Consider the following 21,881-nt stretch of genomic DNA (forward strand, 5'->3'; position numbering starts at 1 on the left):
ATGTTAAGCGGTTACTGGAGCCCATTGACATCTACAACGTAAATGCGCCACCCACCTTGAGATATAAGTTCTAAGGTCTCAGTATAGTTACAACGGCTGCCGCACCCTTCAAATCGAAACGCCTTACTGCTTCACGGCTGAAATAAGCAGAGTGGTGGTACCTACCCGTGCGGACTCACAAGAGGTCCTACCACCAGTATAGGATGCGCATAAGTATTATTATTATTGTATTATTACCAGTTTCTATGTTTCCAAGTATAAATGCTCTACCACCGAAATGCTCTATACATCAGAAAGTAAGTAATGCTCTATATAACAATACTATACTCTACAATACTTAATACCTCTTTTGTTGATCTAATAAAGAGTTTTCTATTTAAAAAAACGATGGTTTTTCAAGTTAAAACCGAGTTAAATTGTTTAACCAAGTCAGTAACAAGAAGTAGCAGCGCGCACTAATTTGATCACAAACATTGGTGAAATCAAATAAAAGCCGATCGCGCGAAACAACCTTTTTTCCATCTCGGCCTTCTGTAAATAGGCAACGTGTAGACCGACCTAACAGTGTTGATACTTGCCGAATTATTAACTGCGGCAACTCCATTAAAATAGTGTCCGTTTTTGAAAGAGCAATAATAAGGCTGTTGTTTTCCAATATATTTTTATAACATTAAATTTGAAGTCTAAAGACAAATGGATAGCACATGAACTAAAGAACATTGAGGGGTACTCCGTAGTGCCTCAATCGATAAATAAAATAAAGAAACTAACAAAAGGGATCCGTGCGACGGGGGACACATCAAAGGGAAAACAAAATTGTTATTTTTATGTAATTCCGAGCATTTTCATATTTATCTACCTTTTAAACCTTCTCTGGACTTCCACAAGTAATTCAAGACTAAAATTAGCCAAATCGGTCCAGCTGTTCTCGAGTTTTAGCGAGACTAACGAACAGCATTCATTTTTATATTTATTTGATTGATATTAGCATCAACAATTAGATGTCTTCAATTAAGTTTACTTCATTCGAATAGCTGAAGAACATTTTTGGTTATGATTTTTTTTTTCTAAATTTTAAACTTTGAATGACTCTCCTGTAAGGTTGCAAATGCCGCTTATACCAAATAGTCTTTCACCCGTCGATACGTTACAAGAAACAGAGAGACTTTGTCTGTCTGTCTAAAAATAAATTAATTGAACCAGGAGCCAGATAAAAACTTCCGGTGCTAAAGACAAACAACTACATATCTGATACGGCAAATCCTTAACACGTTGACTGCGATGTAGGTCACCGGTGCCCTACGCGGCGCACTGAAGTAATTACGTCGGTTTCTGTTACTACGGCGCCTGGATTGCCTAACTTTGCCTTATTTTCTTTGTAAATGTATGTTTTAGTATTTTAGATCTCTTAGAAACAGTTTTACTGTCAGTATCTTCGGATTCGTCTTCCCCAGTGTCTACTATCTAGTATTCTGGCGTCTTAGTAATAAGAGAAATCAACATAATTACTTCAGTGCGCCGCGTAGGACACCGGTGACCTACATGGCAGTTAACGTGTTAAAAGGCAGTCGTTTTGTATCAAACCATAGAAAAGGTAATATTTAGTACCTATATTAGATGTACCTAAGATTTTTCCGTAATTTAAATTTCAATGTAATAATAAATTTCATATTAAAGAGGATGACAGCGTCAGCACTTTTGATACTGGGTGTATTAAAAAGTGGTAATTGACAACATATTTCTTTTAAAAAAATATATTCAAGTATCTTAATTGTTTGAGTGCGTTGTACTGTACCCTCTTTTCTGGAGGGCGGCGCAAGGACTGAATGGAAAACGTAAAAAGCGACAAAAAAAAAAAGATAACCGAAGCCCTTCGAGATGAACCAATAATGGAAATTACGAATGTTTTCGTTACGAAGCTTTCATTTTACGAAAAAGCTCACCAAAGCTTTTTAAATATAAAGTCTTAACGAAATTTAGTTGGTGTATTCCTTTTACATTTTACTAATTAAAATTTAAGGTTTTTTTCTTTATGTAAACTTTGTGTTGAACCCAATTTGTCGTAAATAATTATCGAGTTCTAACCGTAGAGAAGGAATAATATGAATACTGGAAGCTCAGCTAGCGGTATATTTTTTTATTGCTTAAGCGGGTGGAAGAGCTCACGGACCACCTGGTGTTAAGTGGTTACCGGAGCTCATAGACATCTACAACGTAAATGCGCCACACACCTTGAGATATCAGTTCTAAGATCTCAGTATAGTTATAACGGCTGCCCCGCCCTTCAAACCGAAACACATTACTGCTTCACGGCAGAAATAGAGGGCATGGTGGTACCTACCCATGCGGATTCACAAGAGGTCCTACTACCAGTAATTATGCAAATTATAATTTTGCGGGTTTAATTTTTATTACACGATGCTATTCCTTCACCGTGGAAGTCAATCGTGAACATTTATTAAGTACGTATTTCATTAGATGTTTTTACTAAGATCCTGTCTAGGTCCATTGGTGATAGGTACTGCTACATTTTCCTCTGCCTATTCGTCGGGAGCCTATGAGCTATTCTATCCACACGCACATGGTAGGTGCCCTAAAGGGCTTAATCTGAGAAATTGCTAACTCTGGTCTCAGCAAGAGCTGTGCTTCGCAGAATCTACCACCGGATCGGAGTCGCGACTCACTGAGAAGACCCGGCGAGTAACTCAATGGGCTGTGTCTATGGGTTAGTTTTCTCAGGACGGTGACCAGTGTCTGAGGGGCCTAAAAGTACCAAGAGTAGATATCGGGAAATCCGATATGACATGTGTCGGCGTACAAGATATACACGTGCTTTTCATTTTAAAGGGCCGTATCCATTCCATCTGTATCCATTCTTACACAGTACAGTTTTGACGTGGCATTGGGTGTTCCAAGAAAATAGTCTTTATCTACCCTAATATTAGAAATATTATCGGTCTGTGATATATGCTATATTGTCGCTTAGATGATGAGTCAATAAGACCCCGTATTCAACATGAGCGCAATTCACTTATGGTTTTTTTTATCTCTCGCGTTATTTTTAGTCTTAAAGTTGAGCGTGCTCAGTCATAAGTGACCACGTTCAGACATCAGCTCGAAGTGTCAATTTTAATTGGTCCCGTCTTTTTCTAGATACATTTAGCATGAGGTCTCCAAAAAACATTGATCTATAATAGAATCGCTTGAGAAATATTAAGTTTATACTGTTTCTGACGCAAAGGAGGATCTCACATCTTGATCGTAGAGAAAACTGAGACCTCATGCCTCAAGGTGGATGATGGCATTGGCTTTGTAGCGCCTCATAATTCCAATAACGACTACAAAAGAAACAGATTTTGAGTTTGTTCAGCCCCCTAGAACAATAAGCATTTTTCAAAGGCGATTATATTAAGATATTTACATATAGATAAAAAACCTGTATATACATACATTTCCCCCTCCAAATCTTTACAACTCCCGCGAGATGTGGATTCCTTTCGCGCGGACAAATTTTTCCATTAAAATTTTTCGTAAATGATAAGATGGATTACGTGCGCGAATTACTCGCGGTCCCAGAGGACTGTGGTTCGTTCCCTGCTGCGTGGATTTTTCAAAATGGTGGTCTGCGGCGCGTTAATTATTCATTTCTCTTGGTTTCATCTTACCACGAAAAGAATACTCTATAATATTTTTCGAATTAACTAATATTTACCGAATTTTTTGTTGAGTCAATTGTCCGTGATCATAAACAATATATAGTATCCGAAACGACAAAAGCGTAAAATGTCCTTTAAACGCGAGATTAAAATCGTAAAAGTAATTTTAATCGTATCCCCAAAAAGACTTAGAAAATCTACATAAGGTATATAAAAATGAATTGCTGTTCGTTAGTCTCGCTAAAACTCGAGAACGGCTGGACCGATTTGGCTAGTTTTGGTCTTGAATTATTTGTAGAGGTCCAGAGAAGGTTTAAGAGGTAGATAAATATGAAAATGCTCAGAATATAAATAAAAATAACAATTTTGTTTTTCCTATGATGTGTCTCCCGTCGGACGGATTCCTTTTGTTTTGTTTTAAGTTTATTTTACAGAAAAGTTTAGGTCTTTTATTCATCGATTGAGGCTCAACGAAGTTTGCCGGATCTGCTAGTACTTTATAAAAATCATAACTTCTAATTTTGAGTTAAGGCTGTCATTTCATTGTTCTATATTCAATTCATTTTAACTTTCTTTATTTAAACATCATTCGACATATCCGTGATACGTGACAACCTTATTTTACGATCTCAAATAGTATTCACGCGTGTACATAGGCCTTAGGGATCAGTGACAAGCAAATGTCCATAGAACATTAGACCGTCATACTAGCAGCATAAGATTTCATTTTCAGAAACATCTAGAACAAGGACCAGTCGCGAACACGTATTTATTTAGATTAATAATAATACGTATCAGCTCGGATGAGGACAGGGCGCATACGACAACGAAAAGCTAAACGCGAATCTAATCTAATTACCTCAAACATAAAATCGAAATTCAATTAGCATAATCATTTCGCTCTGATATTCGTATAAATTTCATAATTCGAATATTAATATGGTATAAAGGTAACACGTTCGAGCATTGCGGTTTTTGCATCTAGGCAATACACTAATACTTATACACGAAGCTGCGGTTCGCGAATTTGATGTACGAATTTAGTTTGTTTTATTAAATTCGTGCCAAGGGAATTTAAGTTATATTGCAATAGCTTTAGAGTTTATTTAAATAAAACGTATATCGATCTAAATTTGAATTTTTCTAAAAATGTATTTTGAATTGACTGTGTTTTTTTTTCTTCTTTTAAATTCGTATCGATGTTCCAATTTCGAAATATTCTATGACGTGCGTTACACAAAAACATTTTTAAATTGAATGCTCTACGTTTGAAAATGGAATTACAATTTTAGTACATAATTTGATTTAAATATTGTGGTTTTGAAACAAAACGAATTTATTATTTGAAAATTAATTTAATAATTACGTCATAATTACATATAGCCTGTAATTTTACATTAGTAAGACACGAATTATGTCGAACGATGTATTTATCCGGTTATTTCTAATTTCAAAACGAAATTATTTTAATGAAATTTTTACGGGACCATTTTTTTGTTAGGATTACAAATGACGGTGCTTTCAGGTAAGATACATAGAAAAATACACTTCCTATATTTATGACTTTTTTTAAGTAAGACATGCTAATAAGAGAAACTTTATTTGGGGACACATTTCATTTTGTGAGCTTACGAAGGGAAAGGAGTTAATGACCGACTGATTATAAGTTGGTACCCTGTATTTTTATTGCTTAGATGGGTACGAGCTCACGGCCTGAGTGGTGTTAAGTGGTTACCGGAGGCAATAGGCATCTACAACGTAAATGCCGCCACTCACCTTGGGATATGAGTTCCGAATCTCAGTTTTTACAGCACAACGGCTGCTTCACCTTTCTAACCGAAATGCATTACTGCTTTACGGCAAGAATAGGAAGGGTACTTATGCAGGCTCATATGACGTCCTACCACCAGTAAAGGTAACTATAATACTAAATTGTGTATTTTCATGTGTATTTATATATTATTATTTTACATGCATATTATATTGTGTGTAATTATGTGTATGTATGCATTTTACTATTTTATAAATAGGTATATTCTATTGTAGTATGCTTATTTATGCATACAAAGTCATATGTAATCTATATAAGTACCTTCATTTAATATTGTATTGTGTATTCTATAACACTGAGATGTTACTTTAAAGAAGATTTTTGTTTTGATTTTGTTCTTTTTTTGTTTTATTATTGTTGTTTCTTATTCTTTTGTTAATGCACGTACCATGCATTATCTCTGCACCATCCTATGGTCGACTGGAAGAGAATGCCCATGGCATTAAGTCCGCCTGCGTACAAGTTTTGTTTTGTGCATAAAGTATAAATCGGTCATCGACAGTGCGTTTCCAGAGGTCTTTTTTGCCACGTACCATCCGGCTATGGAATGAGCTCCCCTCCACGGTGTTTCCCGAGCGCTATGACATGTCCTTCTTTAAAAGAGGCTTGTGGAGAGTATTAAGCGGTAGGCAGCGGCTTGGCTCTGCCCCTGGCATTGCTGAAGTCCATGGGCGACGGTAACCACTCACCATCAGGTGGGCCGCATGCTCGTCTGCCTACAAGGGCAATAAAAAATAAAATAAAAAAAAAGGCTAGAATTTTTAAACCTAATATACCAAGGTGGTACAACGTACGCTTTTGCCCCTTTTGCCTTAAATCATGGCGGAAACTAAAAACATACGCGTCTGTCGCGCCCATTCTCGTGCCAATGGCGTGATGATAAAAACTATAGTACCTACACAGATGAAGTGGCGTCCAGCCGAATCATCGGCGCACTCCGATGACTTTATTGATTTTCACTATCCCGCGTCCCCCGCGCTCCCCGCACCCCCCCACCCCTGCAGCTATGTACCGGTACATACAATTATTTACACGGGGTGTGACGACGACCAGATTCCGAACGGACATAAGCGACTTAATGATGATTTCGGATAATGACACCTTATTACGACGACGGCGAGTTTTTTATTTTTATTTTTCCCTAACTCTGTTAGGCAAGTAGGTACCTATGTCGTTCGGTTTTGGTCATAATTAAAGTAACTTTTACGGTTTTTTTTATGTTTAAAACGTTTCGTATACTTTACAGATCGCGCTTCGTCACTGACGACAGTTGTCGTGATAAAAACCGTAAAATTTGTTTTAAATGATGTGTTATTTTGCTGGTAGTTGGACCTCTTGAGTCCGTACGGGTAGGTAAACCGGTAGTATCAATTTATAGTGGCAGTCATTCGTAAACATACGTGAGGTATATATTACGTTCGTATATTATTGCTGGCGGTAGGACCTCTTGTGTGTCCGCACGGGTAGGTACCACCGCCCTGCCTATTTCTGCCGTGAAGCAGTAATGCGTTTCGGTTTGAAGGGCGGGGCAGCCGTTGTAACTATACTGAGACCTTAGAACTTATATCTCTCAAGGTGTGTAGGACATTTGCGTTGTAGATGTCTATGGGCTCCAGTAACCACTTAACACCAGGTGGGCTGTGAGCTCGTCCACCAATCTAAGCAATAAAAAAAAGTCTTGAATTGAGTAGTGTTTCCGAAAGAGTGAGAAAGGTTAACCGGTGACCGCTTAGTGCATGGTGAACCGTGAACGCATGAATACTACGCGTCAGAAGTCCTAGAATAGCTTTTTAGGTTAACGTTTTTACTAAAAAGAACAAAGGCGTGAATCGAATTGAAACATTCCGGAAAAATCTTAAAGATATTACTAGAATTGTTCTCTACAAGAAAAGCCTTTGTTCTTTCCGAATTTTTTACGTTCGACTGAAAGTTTCCTTTAATATCGAGCTTCCTGAGCGGAAGCTCAAGAAAGTTCGTCTGCTCACCTGCGAGTTTTTGTTTTGGAAGATGTTTTTAAATTGTAAATTAAAATTTTTAATTTAATCAATTAAATGGCCTTATCACGAGCGCTCAGCGGTGCTCGCATCTATTGTGGTTCTTATTATTCATAGAGTGGGCATTTGGATGTCAAAAAAACGTTTTTTTTCTTAACATCCTTGGAATTCCGTTTTAAACATCACACAATACTTTTAACAATGCTATTTAAATGGCTACTGATATTTATTTATATCTAAATTCTGCAATCATTTTTCGATTCAAAGCAATAATAATGTTACATAATACAATTAAGAGTGGTTGTTTTCAAGGTGGGTGGCGCATTTACGTTGTAGATGTCTATTGGCTCTAGAAGCCGCTTAACACCGGGTTGGCTGTGAGGTCGTCCACACATCAAAGCAATAAAAAAAAAGTTCGACCTCATTTCTTCGATAGCGACTTAACACCGGGTGAGCCGTATTCTCGTCGTTATAGTAATAAGCAATACCGTAAAAAAAGATTTTTCTTAATATCCTTGTAATTTAAACATCACTTAATACTTTTGATAGTGCTATTTAAATCGCTACTGATATTTATATAAAAACACCATTGCTTAAACGTAAAGACATCGACAAATACATAGCTAATACTCAGAATATAATAAAGCCTTTTAAGCTGATATTTTATCGGTGCTTTCGTAAATATGGTCCTTAAATGTTCGAGATTAAGGCAATGTATGTGTGTTTCTTTATGTGTGTCACGAAAATTACACTCCAACGTTTACTGATGACAGTCATAAGTTAATGATAATTAAGGAGTAAAATTTGTTATTTTCCTATGTCTTTAATGGCATATTAACATTCAAAACGTAACAAAACATAACAAACAAACTAATAAAAATATATATTTCTAAAAATAAACAAATTGTAATCCTCAATCCACGTACCTACATACCTATTAACAAAACAAACAATTCTGGAACAATTCAAAATTTCAAAACGAAAATACAAAAGAATAAATTTGGAACGTCGAACGTTTTTCCATCAGTTTTCTTACGGATAAACAAAAACTTCTGTGTGTACGCGAACTTCGTCGTAGCGTCCCGCGGACCGCGGCCGACGAATCAATCGACCTGTTCGAATAATAAACAAAAAAGAATACCTACGCCATCTTTTATCTTTCCTGTATTTGTTTGCCGACGTTCGCTTGTCGGAATTCGAATTTTATTTCGAATTTTAAATTTGGAGTTTCCTTTTTACTTTTACGTAATTAATTCGGATAGTTACAATCTCGTTGGAGCAAAAGCAAATTTTCATGATCTATTTTAATAATAATGTTTGCTTCCATGACGATAAATTCCCTAAATGAGTGCAGTAGAATGGCCTCGAGCAGGGAGAGATGGCGCGACATCGTGAGACGCATCAAGTCTGCCCCTTCCAACACTACATGACGATCACGACCACTCTGTCAAGAGTGACACGACTGAGAAGAAGAAGAAGAATTTTAATAAAAATAAAAATTGTATTAAATTAGGTAATCACGTATCTTGTAGTAGTATTGTAGTCATTGCATAAAATGTTATGAAACATTTTTTCCTACAAAAATTCCTACAATAAGATTGTCTCAAGCCGCAACCTGTTATGAACGAATCATTAAAGATTCCACGAAAAAAATATTGGCTACGCACAAAAGTGCAAAACTACGCGGGAAAATCGGCAAAACTTTCCACGAATTTAACATTTTTAAATTTAGAATGGTTCCGTTTTATTAAATATACAAGTTTTGTTTTTTTAGCGGGAACGCGATGAATGATGTTGTTTTAAGTATATCTGCGTAATGATTGAGGGGTTTTTTTTTAGTTGACCCTGGCAACAATAAAGCCGATTGCCATAATGAAAAAATAAAGAGAGCGTTATTAAGTTGTACGTTGATACTTGACCGTCAATAGTCGCAGGGAATGCTTCAAAGCACTTAAGTGCGCACTACACTAAATTCTGCAATCGTGTTTTGGTTCAAAGCTGTTACATAATATAATTAAGAGTTAGACCACATTTCTCCGATCATGGCTTAACATCGGGTGAGCCGTCTACCGATCTGTAGCAATAAGCGATATCGTAAACCAAAAAAAACGTTTTACAACTAAATTATTTTCCTTAAATGTTAATTGGAACAAATACGTGTCGCGTGTATTCTGTCTCTGTAATTGACGATAATTAAAAAATCATTACGTACATAATGACAACCAGACATCATCGCCTGCGAGGGAAATACGACAATTTTTATTTAAACCTGCATTTATGGGCAGGTCTTCAATTAAAGCCGCTGGCAACATTAAAGGTATTAATTGAAGTTTGCATAATCTCAGCTTTGTTTTCTATAGATAATGCTATGAGACTATTTGACAGGAACGCGAGGAGTGAAGTTGTGTGATTTGTTTTATTTTGTCTATTTAGTGTTTCTTCAGGTTTAAATGTATAATAACGGTGGTTTATTAACTGTTTAGTATCTGTGAAAGTACACAAATGTGGGAAAATGAAACAAAACCGCTGGAAGTAGCTTCTCGGGATCTTCCAAAAAAGTCTCAGTAAATGACCACCATTTTACTGAGATTATATTTCATCCCAGTTGATTAATGTCTCAAATTAATCATCTTCATTTCATTTCACTCCATATAATCATTTTGCATAAAAATAAGATTATAAATTAAAATAAGACATGACGTAAAGGTGTTAGTTACCAGGTCATAAAATACCTTATCAAAATATATAGAGCTATGAAAAAAAAATTGCATGAGATACAACTCGAAATTCGAAACTAAAATATCGCAAGTTTATTCAAATTTCGAACACAAAAAAAAATCCTCGTCGAAATTAATTGACTAGAACCGAACTAACCAAAAACTAATTTAAATTTTTCGAATGCGGATAGAAGAAGTTCCCACAAAATTCAGAAGGCGAACGAATGTGCGCGCGTACGTCAGCGCCTCCCATTGGCTAGACGAAACGTGGAAAAACACGTGAACGACTCTCGTTTTTTTTTTTTCTGTTCAATTTTTTTCTTGCCGTACGTTTACGTTTCGCTATGCGAGGCCCGTGATTGGCCGCCGCGCGAACCGCCCGTGGCCATTGGCCGGTTTTTTTTCCTACTCTTTTCACGTATACGGCGTGTCGTATTTTTTCACGTGAAAACTCCGACCAATAGTGTCGTGCGACGTTCTAATTGTAAAAGTCGTTTAACTAGATTTTTTAGCGTTCCACTCGCTCGATTTCTTAGAAGGCGATGTATGTATTGATTCGGCGTTAGTTACGCGATGTGTGTATTGTATGACTTCTAACGTAATCGAGTCTAAATAAATCGGTTTTGTGACGTAAGCAATATAGTAGTTGAAAACGTTTTATTTTTGGAATTGTTGTAAAAACTAAATTATTAATAATAGTTTTTTTCTATTTTTTTCTTAAATTTGTTATTTAAAAACTTCTTAGTCAATGAGCGTAAAACTCGCTTGATGATAAGCGGATACTACAGAAGAAGAAAACTTTAAAGTTGCTTTAACGTCCCCTTTTCAAATTTAGAATACGTGACGACATTGAAATATAAATTGCCACAATATAATTATTGATAATAATATACCTATTTGAGAAGGTAAATCCTTCATTTAATAGTTCCGTTTGATACAGTAAATTCTGATTCTTATTTCGAATGAATACAAGCGTTCCACTTAACGGTCGGAATCATAAACGTTAAGACTTAAGACTCGAATATCATTCGATGGAGACGGACGCCGTTTAAATTTGGAATGTCTGGTTCCCGCGTTCCGCGTGTTCCGAACGCGTTGTAATCGATGTTTCTAGAATGCTTTTAATTCGACTTCGCGTTTTTAGATTCAGTTATAACCTGTATTGGTGGGTACTGTTTCAAATTGGCGGGCTTTTTGAGAATTTGATGATAACCCGTAACCGGCAACAAAACGGAATTTCTTAATCAGCTGATCGGTACCTCTAAAAAAATACTTCCGAAGTGGATTTTCGAAATTTTAGTGGAGTTATAAGTATCTACACTGATACGTAACTACATAAATATAATTTAAATAGGTGATGTTAATTTTTCGAAGCGGTCTGTGTTTTGTTTAACTAGCTTCAATTAATTTTACCTCTATTTATTAATCATATCACCTATCAACGTAATTTTACCGATTTCAAAACTTCCGATTAACTTGAATACCTAATTTGATATATTGATTGATTTGATATACCTAAACATTTTATTTTCTTGGCCACATAGTCTCACTCAATAGAATGAAAAAAAAAACATTATTTAAATTTCGACTTGCTATTAAAATTTAAGTGATTCGATTTTTAAAGTTTCAATAAAAGATAAATTTAAATGTCATAACTTAAATATGTATCAAAGGAATTTTAGTCTTATGATATCAATGATTATGGTCGAATTACGAATACGATTGTCGAAGATAAGTTTTGTAATTAACAATTTTTTTGTCTTCTCTGCTTTGCCGGGTCTTTACACCGATGAAAAAGTAAAAAAATAAATATCGACTTGCTATTAAAATGTAATTCTATTTTTAAAAATTCAATAAAGGAAAAATTCAAATGTAACATATCAAAGGAATTTAAGTCTTTAGGTATCAAATATTACGGTCGAATTTCGAATACAGTTGTCGAAGACGCGTTCTGAATTCAAATATTTGGTTGTGTTCTTTTTATTACCGGATCGCTTAACCCGTAATATTGTTTTGTACAGCTGTTTGCTAGCGAAGGTTTTTGTGATAGTGCCATAAAGCCAAGCGCCTGGAGATTAAAAAAAAATCGATGTTTTCCCGAATAATTATCGATAATCAAGATTTATGTTTGTTCTCAACGCATTCTGCGGCCATTCGTTAGTATACAGCAGCGGTCGGGGAACTTTTTTAATTATTACCCCAAAATATTTTTGTGTAAGTTGGCGGAGCAAAAAAAAAAACAAATCGCTTCTTTTTAGTATCTTTCATATTATAGCCCCCATGATAATTTTGAAAAGAAAAAAATAACTAAAAATTTAACCATTCTAAAGAAGTTTCACTTTTATATTTTTTTTTGTACTCACAAAAGTTTCATTTTTACCCCCTAAAATTTCATTTTATCCCATTTGGAGTAATTTACCCCGGCTCCCAGACCGCTGGTATAAAGGGTAAAAGGTTCTGCCATAATACGATTTTTGTATGACAGAATTACGCGCGATTAACTTCAAATTAGCGATTTTTTTTAATTTTTTTTCGATGTTCATTTTAATTTATGTCTTATTCGTTTAAATATTAAATTCATTTTTAAATGCACTCTGTGAACTGACAAGCAAAAATTGTTCACTCAGCTGACCTGTATGGAGCCTCGTGTGCTGCTGGACGTGACTCAGCTGCTTGAATCTCCTGTCGCAGTAGGAGCACTTGTACGGCTTCTCGCCCGTGTGGACCCTGATGTGCTGGACCAGCTGGTGGTTCGAGCTGAACGACTTGAGGCACTGCTGGCACTGATGGGGCTTCACCTCGCCCCCCAGACCCCGCTGGAGCTCCCGGGCGTGCATCTGCATGGCGCTTTTGTGCATGAATATCTGCGGAGGAAAATTAATTTGATACTTTTGTGATTTTGATACTTTTTTTTTGTTTATGGAAGATGAGTTCATGGTGGTCGGCGGTAAGCGGTGCTCGTAATAAAACCGCCTAGATATAGACTAGATTGAAATCTCGATTACATTGGAGTAATAATGCCTATCTTAATAATCTTTAGAATCAGGCATTGCACTCTCTCTACCTGATTTCAATATTTAACAAACAGTAATTTATCGTATGTGATTGTTTAAAGAAATCACCATCATCACTTCTTAGCGCGAATAAAAACAATTTATGAGAAGCACCATTTCATAGCTTTCAAAGTGTCGTTTTTATTTTATTGCTTACATGGGTGGACGAGCTCACAGCCCACCTGCTGTTAAGTGGTTACTGGAGCCCATAAACATCTACGACGTAAATGCGCCACCCACCTTGAGATATAAGTTCTAAGGTATAGTTACAACGGCTGCCCCACCCTTCAAGCCGAAACGCATTACTGCTTCACGGCAGAAATAGGCACCTACCCCCGCGGACTCACAAGAGGTCCTATCACCAGTAAAAAGTTAGTTTATGGAGTATGAGTTCATGGTGGTTAGCGGAGACCGAAATTCGTAATAAAACCGCCTAAATATAGGTTGAAATCTCGTTTACTTTGGAGTTATAATGCCTATCTTAGTAATCATTAGAATCAGGCATTGCACTCTCTCTACCCGATTTCAATACTTAACAAACATAGTAATTTATCGTATGTGATTGCTTAAAGAAATCACCACGATCACTTCTTGGCGCAAAACATTAAAGCACTATTTTATAACTTTCAAAGCGTCATGGATCTACTGTCTCTATATTTGACTTTAGACTTGGAAAGTTTTTTTTATTTTTTTATTGCTTAGATGAGTGGACGAGCTCACAGCCCACCTGGTGTTAAGTGGTAACTGGAGCCCATAGACATCTACAACGTAAATGCGCCACGCACCTTGAGATATAAGTTCTAAGGTCTCAGTATAGTTACAACGGCTGCCCCACCCTTCAAACCGAAACGCATTACTGCTTCACGGCTGAAATAGGCAGGGAGGTGGTACCTACTCGTGCGGACTCACAAGAGGTCCTACCACCAGTAATTACGCAATTTATAAAATATCGATAAAGGGCTAGTTTTTGTCCTGGACAATGAAAATCGATTAACTATTAGTCTTGTTGTAATATTTAAATACCGAATTAGACAGAGAGCGTACTATGTTTTATTAAATGTTATCTATAAAAATTAATTCATTACATATTTAGAATGGTATTCAAGTGATTTTGTGGTAGCTTTATTTTTGGGTCGACCAGCCGTCCTGCATAATTGTACTTGTGGATTCTTGTTTTAAAGTCTATAATTGCCGTTCACTAAGTTTTGAGGTTATAGGTGATGATTGACTCGATGGTGCAGTGGTCAGCGGCCCTGACTGTTGCGCCAAGGGTCGTGGGTTCGATTCCCACATCGGGCATCGGGTGATGAACATTTTTGCTTGTTCTTTGTCTGGGTGCTTATTATGTGTTTTTATTTAAAACAAAAAAGTTTATAAGTATATATGTCAGTCTCTGATGCCCACAGGGAATCCTAAATAGGAGACGGATGACTGGGTGTGTTTTGTTCAAAAAAAAAAAAGCATAGGCATCTGTGGTTTTCTGTTGTAATTACTACAGAGGATTTAAAAAAAAAAAAAGTTTGTTTGGCAACAGCGCTTGCAAGGCCTATGTTTAATAAATACAAAAAAAAACGCAATTAAAAAGTCCTAAATAACAAAAAAAAATTATAAGTTTTTTTGTTCAAAATAGTTATTGGTTAGATTGGTGAACGATCTCACGGACAACCTGATGTTATGTGGTTATCGGAGCCCATAGACTTGTACAACGTAAATTCCGCCACCTACCTCGAGACGTGAGTTCTGAGGTGTCATTTTTACAATACAACGGCTGCCCCACCCTTCAAACCGAAACGCATAACTGATTCACGGCAGATATGGGTGGGGTGGTGGTACCTACCCGTGTGGACTCACAAGAGGTTCTACCACCAGTAATTACGCAAATTATAATTTTCCAGGTTTGATTTTTATTACACAATGTTATTCCTTAACCATGCCTATACAGTGCTATTATTTATCACAATATATTTATTTACGGGCGCTGATATATGCTATATGCGCCATCAGCTCATCATCTAGAGGATCAAATTTAGGGCCTAATCAAAAAACTATATTTTATTAATTTTGAAATTTAAAAAAGCTTTTTAAACATCCTATCTGCTTGATTTTACTATATCGATATTTGATCGTATTTTACGTAAAATAATTCTATATGATCGGTTCCAAGAAGTCAAATCAAAATATATTAATCAATTAAGGCAATGAGGCACGACGCGCGCGTTACTAAAGCAAGAAGAAAAATAAATTTAAGTTTCCTTAAACTTGTTTAGTGTATTTACCGAACAAAAACGTTATAACTTACACAAAATAATACACAAATATGGCTATAAATAATTTTCGGAGCGGTATAATTCGACCTTATCTAAGCTGTGTTTTCGAAGCAATGCGTTAAACCCAGGCAAAATTATAGGCCGGATCGCGCGAAACCTAACACCGCTTATACACAACATAAACTACACTGTGTACGATTTATACACAGTTCGAGCAATATTATACACAGTTCGAATGAATTACTGTTAAACATTTTTTTTGTAATTAAGTTAGATTTGGTTTTTTTTTCATTTAACTAAACTATCGTGTCTATTATATTTAAGTGACAGTTTGATCTTAACAATTTTAACACCGTATTAAAGTAAATACTGTATAATCTGACAGCGCGAAGCAAATTATGTATTACCGTAATCTATCTATTCTATTTATATATATATATAAAAATGAATTGCTGTTCGTTAGTCTCGCTAAAACTCGAGAACCGCTGGACCGATTTGGCTAATTTTGGTCTTGAATTATTTGTGGTAGTCCAGAGAAGGTTTAAAAGGTAGATAAATATGAAAATGCTCGGAATTAAATAAAAATAACAATTTTGTTTTTCCTTTGATGTGTACCCCGACGGATTCCTTTTGTTTATTTTATGCAAAAGCCTTTATTTTATGCAAAAATTTAGGTATTTTATTTATCGATTGAGGCACTACGAAGTCTGCCGGGTCAGCTAGTTGTTCATATTAATTATCGCAATTTTTTGTTACACGATTTTATGATTAGTTTAATAATTCAGAAGGAAAACGGATACTTATACCGATAGAGAAGCAGTCGACGAGACAGATTATTATAATACAACGTGCAGATAAGTGAAGATGTTTAAAACACCAAACTCAAACAACCGTTGGTCCAAGCCCACTGAGTTTCTCGCCGGATTTTCTCAGTGGGTCGCGGTTTTGGTGTTAGATTCTGAGAAGCACTGCTCTAGCTAGGGCTAGTGTTAGCAATTCTCTCAGATTGAGCCCGTGAACTTACCTATCCGTGAGTAGTTGGAATAGCCCATTAGGCTAGCGATAAAGTACAGGAAAAAGCTAATCCAAGCCCTGCCAAACCCGTCAGCACGTATACTTAACTCTAGTTCTAAAAACCACAGCCGATCTTAAATATATACGTCCCTTTAATACTATCTATATATTAATACGTGAAGCAAAAACTTTGTATCCCTTTTTTCGAAAATTGTGCGGACGGAGGAGTATGAAATTTTCCACACTTATAGAGAATATAGAGAAGAAGTGCACAATGCTAATATTTTAAAATAATTCATAAAAGATACATTAAATCAATAAATAAAACATTACACACACTACATACCACGTATTTGACGCACACACGCATGCATATTGCATACTATTCATTGTCAAACTTTTGTTCTTGATGTCTGTTGTCAAATTGAGACTAAATATTGTTTGTCTTTGTTAATATTTTTTATAGTGTAGTCTTGGCGAAATTTCTGATTATAGAAGTATAAAATACAATCTAATAATAGTGTACAAACTTACAATTCCAATTAATTATAGTCGAATTTCGACTACTGCGGGACTCTAGTCTATACTAATATATAAATCTACAGTGGTTTTTACGGATGTTCCTTTATAACTACTGAACCGTGCATTCGATTGACTTGAAACTTGGTATCCATGTAGAAAATACATGTACTTAATGGATAGGCTAATATTTATATGAGTGTTGGACTCCATAATAATAATAACAATAAATAATAATGTTAATTTTAAATGCTAGTACTGTATAAAATAGGCGCTATTCGTTCAACACTAAAATCAATTCTTATAAACAACGATAGATAACGGGAAGTTTTTATTATAAAATAACGTGTGTATCCTAAGCTCTGACCGTGCTTTGTCTCGTTCGATCGCGTACAAAGCTGCCCGTGAGCGAAAAGGACAAAACATCGAACTTATAAATATACATTAGTTAATAAGGTCGTTATAAGCAATGTTTATGAACAAGGACGTTGTGTTGTTTCTGGTTTACGTTCATTTATATGTATTTTTATTTAAACAGTTTGAGACCTGTGATTTTATCAGTTACTTTCTGGAAGAGTTTCTGATGTGTCCTGCCCACTGAGTTTCACGCCGGATCTTCTCAATGGGTCGCGTTTCCGATCCGGCGGTAGATTCTGCGAAGCACCGCTCTTGCTATGGCCAGTGTTAGCAACACTCCGGTTTGAGCCCCGTGAGCTCACCTACACGTTAGGGTGAAGCTGAAATAGCCTCTCAAGGCTATTAGCATAGGTAGGAAAGAAAAAGATGAGTCCTTGAAGCTGGTATCAGTTTTGTTTTGCGCTGAAGGCAGAGGCAGAGATACTGCTTGTCTGATAGTGAGCTGTGACTGTGATGTTTTTTGACTATTCCAGTGATATAGCTGCTTAGGACGTATGTAAGGATTATTCCCATGCTTGATCCAATGAAGTATGTTTGCTTTGTGACAAATGCTTAGGTATAGGTCAATAAGCTCTATGCGTAATTTCTTTACCCTACCTAATAGTTTGGCTAAGGGGCTATTTCAACTACTTTTCGTCTGGAAGGTGAGCTAATAGGCTCAACCTGAGCGAAATTGCTAACACTAGCCTAGCAAGAGCAGTGCTTCACTGAATCTACCACCGGGTCGGAATCACGATTCACTGAGATAGTGCGTAACAATTTACTTCTGCTTACTCTCATCCCTCCTTACATCTTGTAGAGTTGTCACTTCAATGTTTTTACCCGTGTGCAATTTAGAGTATCGCCTATTTTCTTACTATTGCAAAGACCGTAGAAATGTAGAACGAGCTCATAGTCTGGTTTTCAGTTGTCACTGAAGTCCGTGGGCATCACTTCGTGAATGCCGTATTTGTATTCTAAGTATTACTTGCCGTATTTGTATTAGTAAACTAGTAAATTGGATGTCTTGCCCTTTAATCCATGATGACTTCGACCACTGGTCTCAAATTCGACGATTTTGACGACAGTTATGCGACGCTGGCTACGGAATTAGATGACCGAACACTAGATAGGCCTTGAACTCTTCAAATCTATAGCAATAAAAATATACACGAGGTCACCCACTTTACAGTTTTATCAATATCCTGTAGCCATGTTTCTAAATTGTTCTAATCTAGTAATAATCTACTGGTATATACGTATTATATGTATATAAGCCCTTCGGTAGAGCGCTCGCAAAGAAACGACTCGAAACACGCAACCGTACAGTGGCGGCCACGAAAATAGGTTAAGTTTTCGAAGTGAATAAATCGGAACATGTTTTTAGTTAGACGAAATATTATTTTTATCACAAGACGAAATGTAAGTGTTATTTAAGGCATTACAAAAAGATAAAAAACATTTTGTATTATACCAAAATAAAATATTATCTCAGTGTGGCGCTTATTCGATTTAATCGATCTCCTCCAAAAAAATATATATATTTATACAAATACTAGCTGACCCAGCAGATTTCGTAGTTCCTTAATCGATAAATAAAACACCTAAGCTTTTGTATGAATTAAACTTAAAACAAACAAAAGGAATCCGTCGGACGGCGGACACATCAAAGGAAAAACAAAATTGTTATTTTTATTTAATTTTTTTAGGAACATTTTCATATTTATCTACCTTTTAAACCTTCTCTAGACTTCTACAAATAATTCAAGACCAAAATTAGCTAAATCGGTATAGCCGATCTCGAGTTTTAGCGAGACTAACGAACAGCAATTCATTTATATATATATAGATATACGAGTGAGGCGCGGTGTATCATAGTTTGAAAGTTTTAGGAACATCTTGACATTTCTTGCGCTGTTAATGTTTAAAACCGAAATACTAGAACAAAGATAAGAAATACAAAAAAAAAACCACTATCTGTAATCTATCGTAGTTCGTCATTAATTCAATCGATGGAACAGGCCAACAGTTTTTAAAAGAGCTTTCTTGTTTGCCTATTGATATTTTAATTGGTTTTAAAATATATCCGGGATAGGGTTGCGCTTCGAGAAGCCAAATATTCTGAAGACTGTTACCTCTAATAGTAAATCCGAATTATGGTTCCACATCGTGGAGCACGCACACACACAGACACGCCGCGATCTAAGACAAAGTCTGCAAGGCAACTAAAGTAAAACACAGGAAAAACGTTTTAATAAAACCAATAATAATTACATAAATCTAATTAAAAAAATTTGTATTAAAGTCAATTTATTTTTCAAATCGATTTCCTTGTTTTGAACGTACAATGTTTTGTTATTACCAGGATAATGTATTAAACGTATCATTTAATACAATTATCTATTGTTAATAATTAAAACGAATAGCTAATTAATACATATATGTATTAAACAATTTGTTTAAAAAAAAGAATCATTTACAATATATGATTCGAATATTTTCTATGGGCATTATTTGCATCGTGATGAGTATGCCCTAACACTAAGTACTAGTTTCACTCATGTAGTCAACTAATAATATTCCCTGAATTAGTTCTCTCTCTCTCGCTCTCTCGCTCACCCTCTCTCTCACTCCCTTTCTCCCTCTCTCTCTATCTCTCGTTCTCTTTTAGTACGTGTAAGTGTATGCTTTTAGCATCTACATCGTGTATTTAAGTAACAATTCCATCAAGATATCAGCATAATTTACTACTTATTTCTTAAAATAGCAGTCCCTTTTGGACGGATTACGATGAAAATCTGTAGGTTCCGTATACCTCAGACATGTTGAAGCAAAAGCGACATTATCGTAATCAACAGAATTAAAAAAAAAAAAAAAACTTTTTTCAATGTCCAGTTTTATTGTTCTGCAGTATAACCCTTTCACGCGTGTTAGAAAGTGGATCTACACGTCGCCGTCACGCAACTAAGAAATCGCGAAAGAATTTATGTTTCTTAAAATATCGAGGGGTCCCGGATTCTAAGCTCGGCTGTATATAATTTAAGTTCCAAATGCATTTAGATTTTGTTTCTAGATGAAGACAAAACCACGTCTAAATAAACTACATTTAAGTGCTTCAAAATTCGGAAGGGCAAGCTTCGAAGTGATTTTTAGTTTAATATCCTGAAATGCAGATGAACTTTAAGTTCAGCTATCAAATATCAGTGATTGTCAAACTTTTTTCTACACTAGTATCGCGACGAAAAAAGTTTGACAATCACTAGATATTGACGATTTCGAAATATTCACCTATAATCCAAAATATGCAAAATAAGATAAATAGAAAATTACAAAACTACCAATTGTATCTTTTTATTTAAAACTAGCTTTCAACCTGCAGCGTCTTCTGTTTGGACTACACTTAGCATCGCGCGAGCGGAGACCGTTACCCGCGTAGCCCGAAGTCCTTATATTTCTCCCCAGAGTTCAAACTATTTCCCATATCTAATTTCGACAAAATTGGTTCGATGGCTTAGGTGCGATACAGACGGACAGATAGAGTCACTTCGTATTAATATCTTGTTCTAACAGTATAAGGATAAATTCCAAAAATCGAAAAATAAGGATAAAATTCTTGCCACGATAGATTTTAATGAAGGGCTCGGCGAGTAAATTAACCCGTAGACACAGTCCACTGAGTTTCTCGTCGAATCTTCTCAGTGGGTCGCGTTTCCGATCCGGTGGTAGATTCTGCGAAGCTACTGCTCTTGCTAAGGTTAGTGTTAGCAACATCGTCAGGTTAGAGCCCCGTGGGCTAATATCATAACAAAAATTTCAGCTATTTGAATCCGGTAAATTTAATTGAAGTCTAATTCTTTTTCTCAATCGTGTCACTCTTGACAGAGTGGTCGTGATCGTCATGTAGTATTGGAAGGGGCAGACTTGATGCGTCTCACGATGTCGCGCCATCTCTCCCTGCTCGAGGCTATTCTACTGCACTCATTTAGTGGACCTCCCACTGCAGTTTTAATTTGGTCTGTCCACCGCATTGATGGCCTCCCGCGCGGTCTTCCATCAACGCTTTCCTGTACAACGAGGCGTTCTATGGACCGGCCATCTCATCACGAAACGTGTCCGAAGAAGTCCACCATTCGAGACTGTACTATACCAAATAGACGCTGCTTGATGCCGAATCCAATTAAAAACATCGAATTGTTGATGCTAATATCAAATAACTATAATTGAGACCTTAGAACTTATATCTCAAGGTGGGTGGCGCATTTACGTTGTAAATGTCTATGGGCTCCAGTAACCACTTCACATCAGGTGGGCTGTGAGCTCGTCCACTCATCTAAATAATAATAAAACAAATTAAAAAAAAGGATATTTAATTGTAAAGATGAATGTCGCGTATTAAATGAAATGACGCTTAAACCGAATAGCCTTTCAAAACTC

General features: G+C 36.1%; 1 protein-coding gene across 5 annotated transcripts in view; it reads right to left on the reverse strand.

Annotated features, from left to right (window-relative positions):
- Positions 1–21,881, reverse strand: part of LOC101741559 (zinc finger protein 628) — a 100,302-nt gene that overhangs the window by 35,841 nt on the left and 42,580 nt on the right. For all 5 annotated transcript variants that reach the window (XM_038020861.2, XM_038020862.2, XM_038020863.2 and 2 more), the window contains one exon: positions 12,831–13,062. In XM_038020861.2, the coding sequence (XP_037876789.2) occupies positions 12,831–13,062 (232 nt within the window). The remainder of the gene's footprint in view (positions 1–12,830; positions 13,063–21,881) is intronic.

This window comes from Bombyx mori, chromosome 27 (assembly GCF_030269925.1).
Source record: "Bombyx mori chromosome 27, ASM3026992v2".
In the NCBI taxonomy this organism is placed as follows: domain Eukaryota; kingdom Metazoa; phylum Arthropoda; class Insecta; order Lepidoptera; family Bombycidae; genus Bombyx; species Bombyx mori.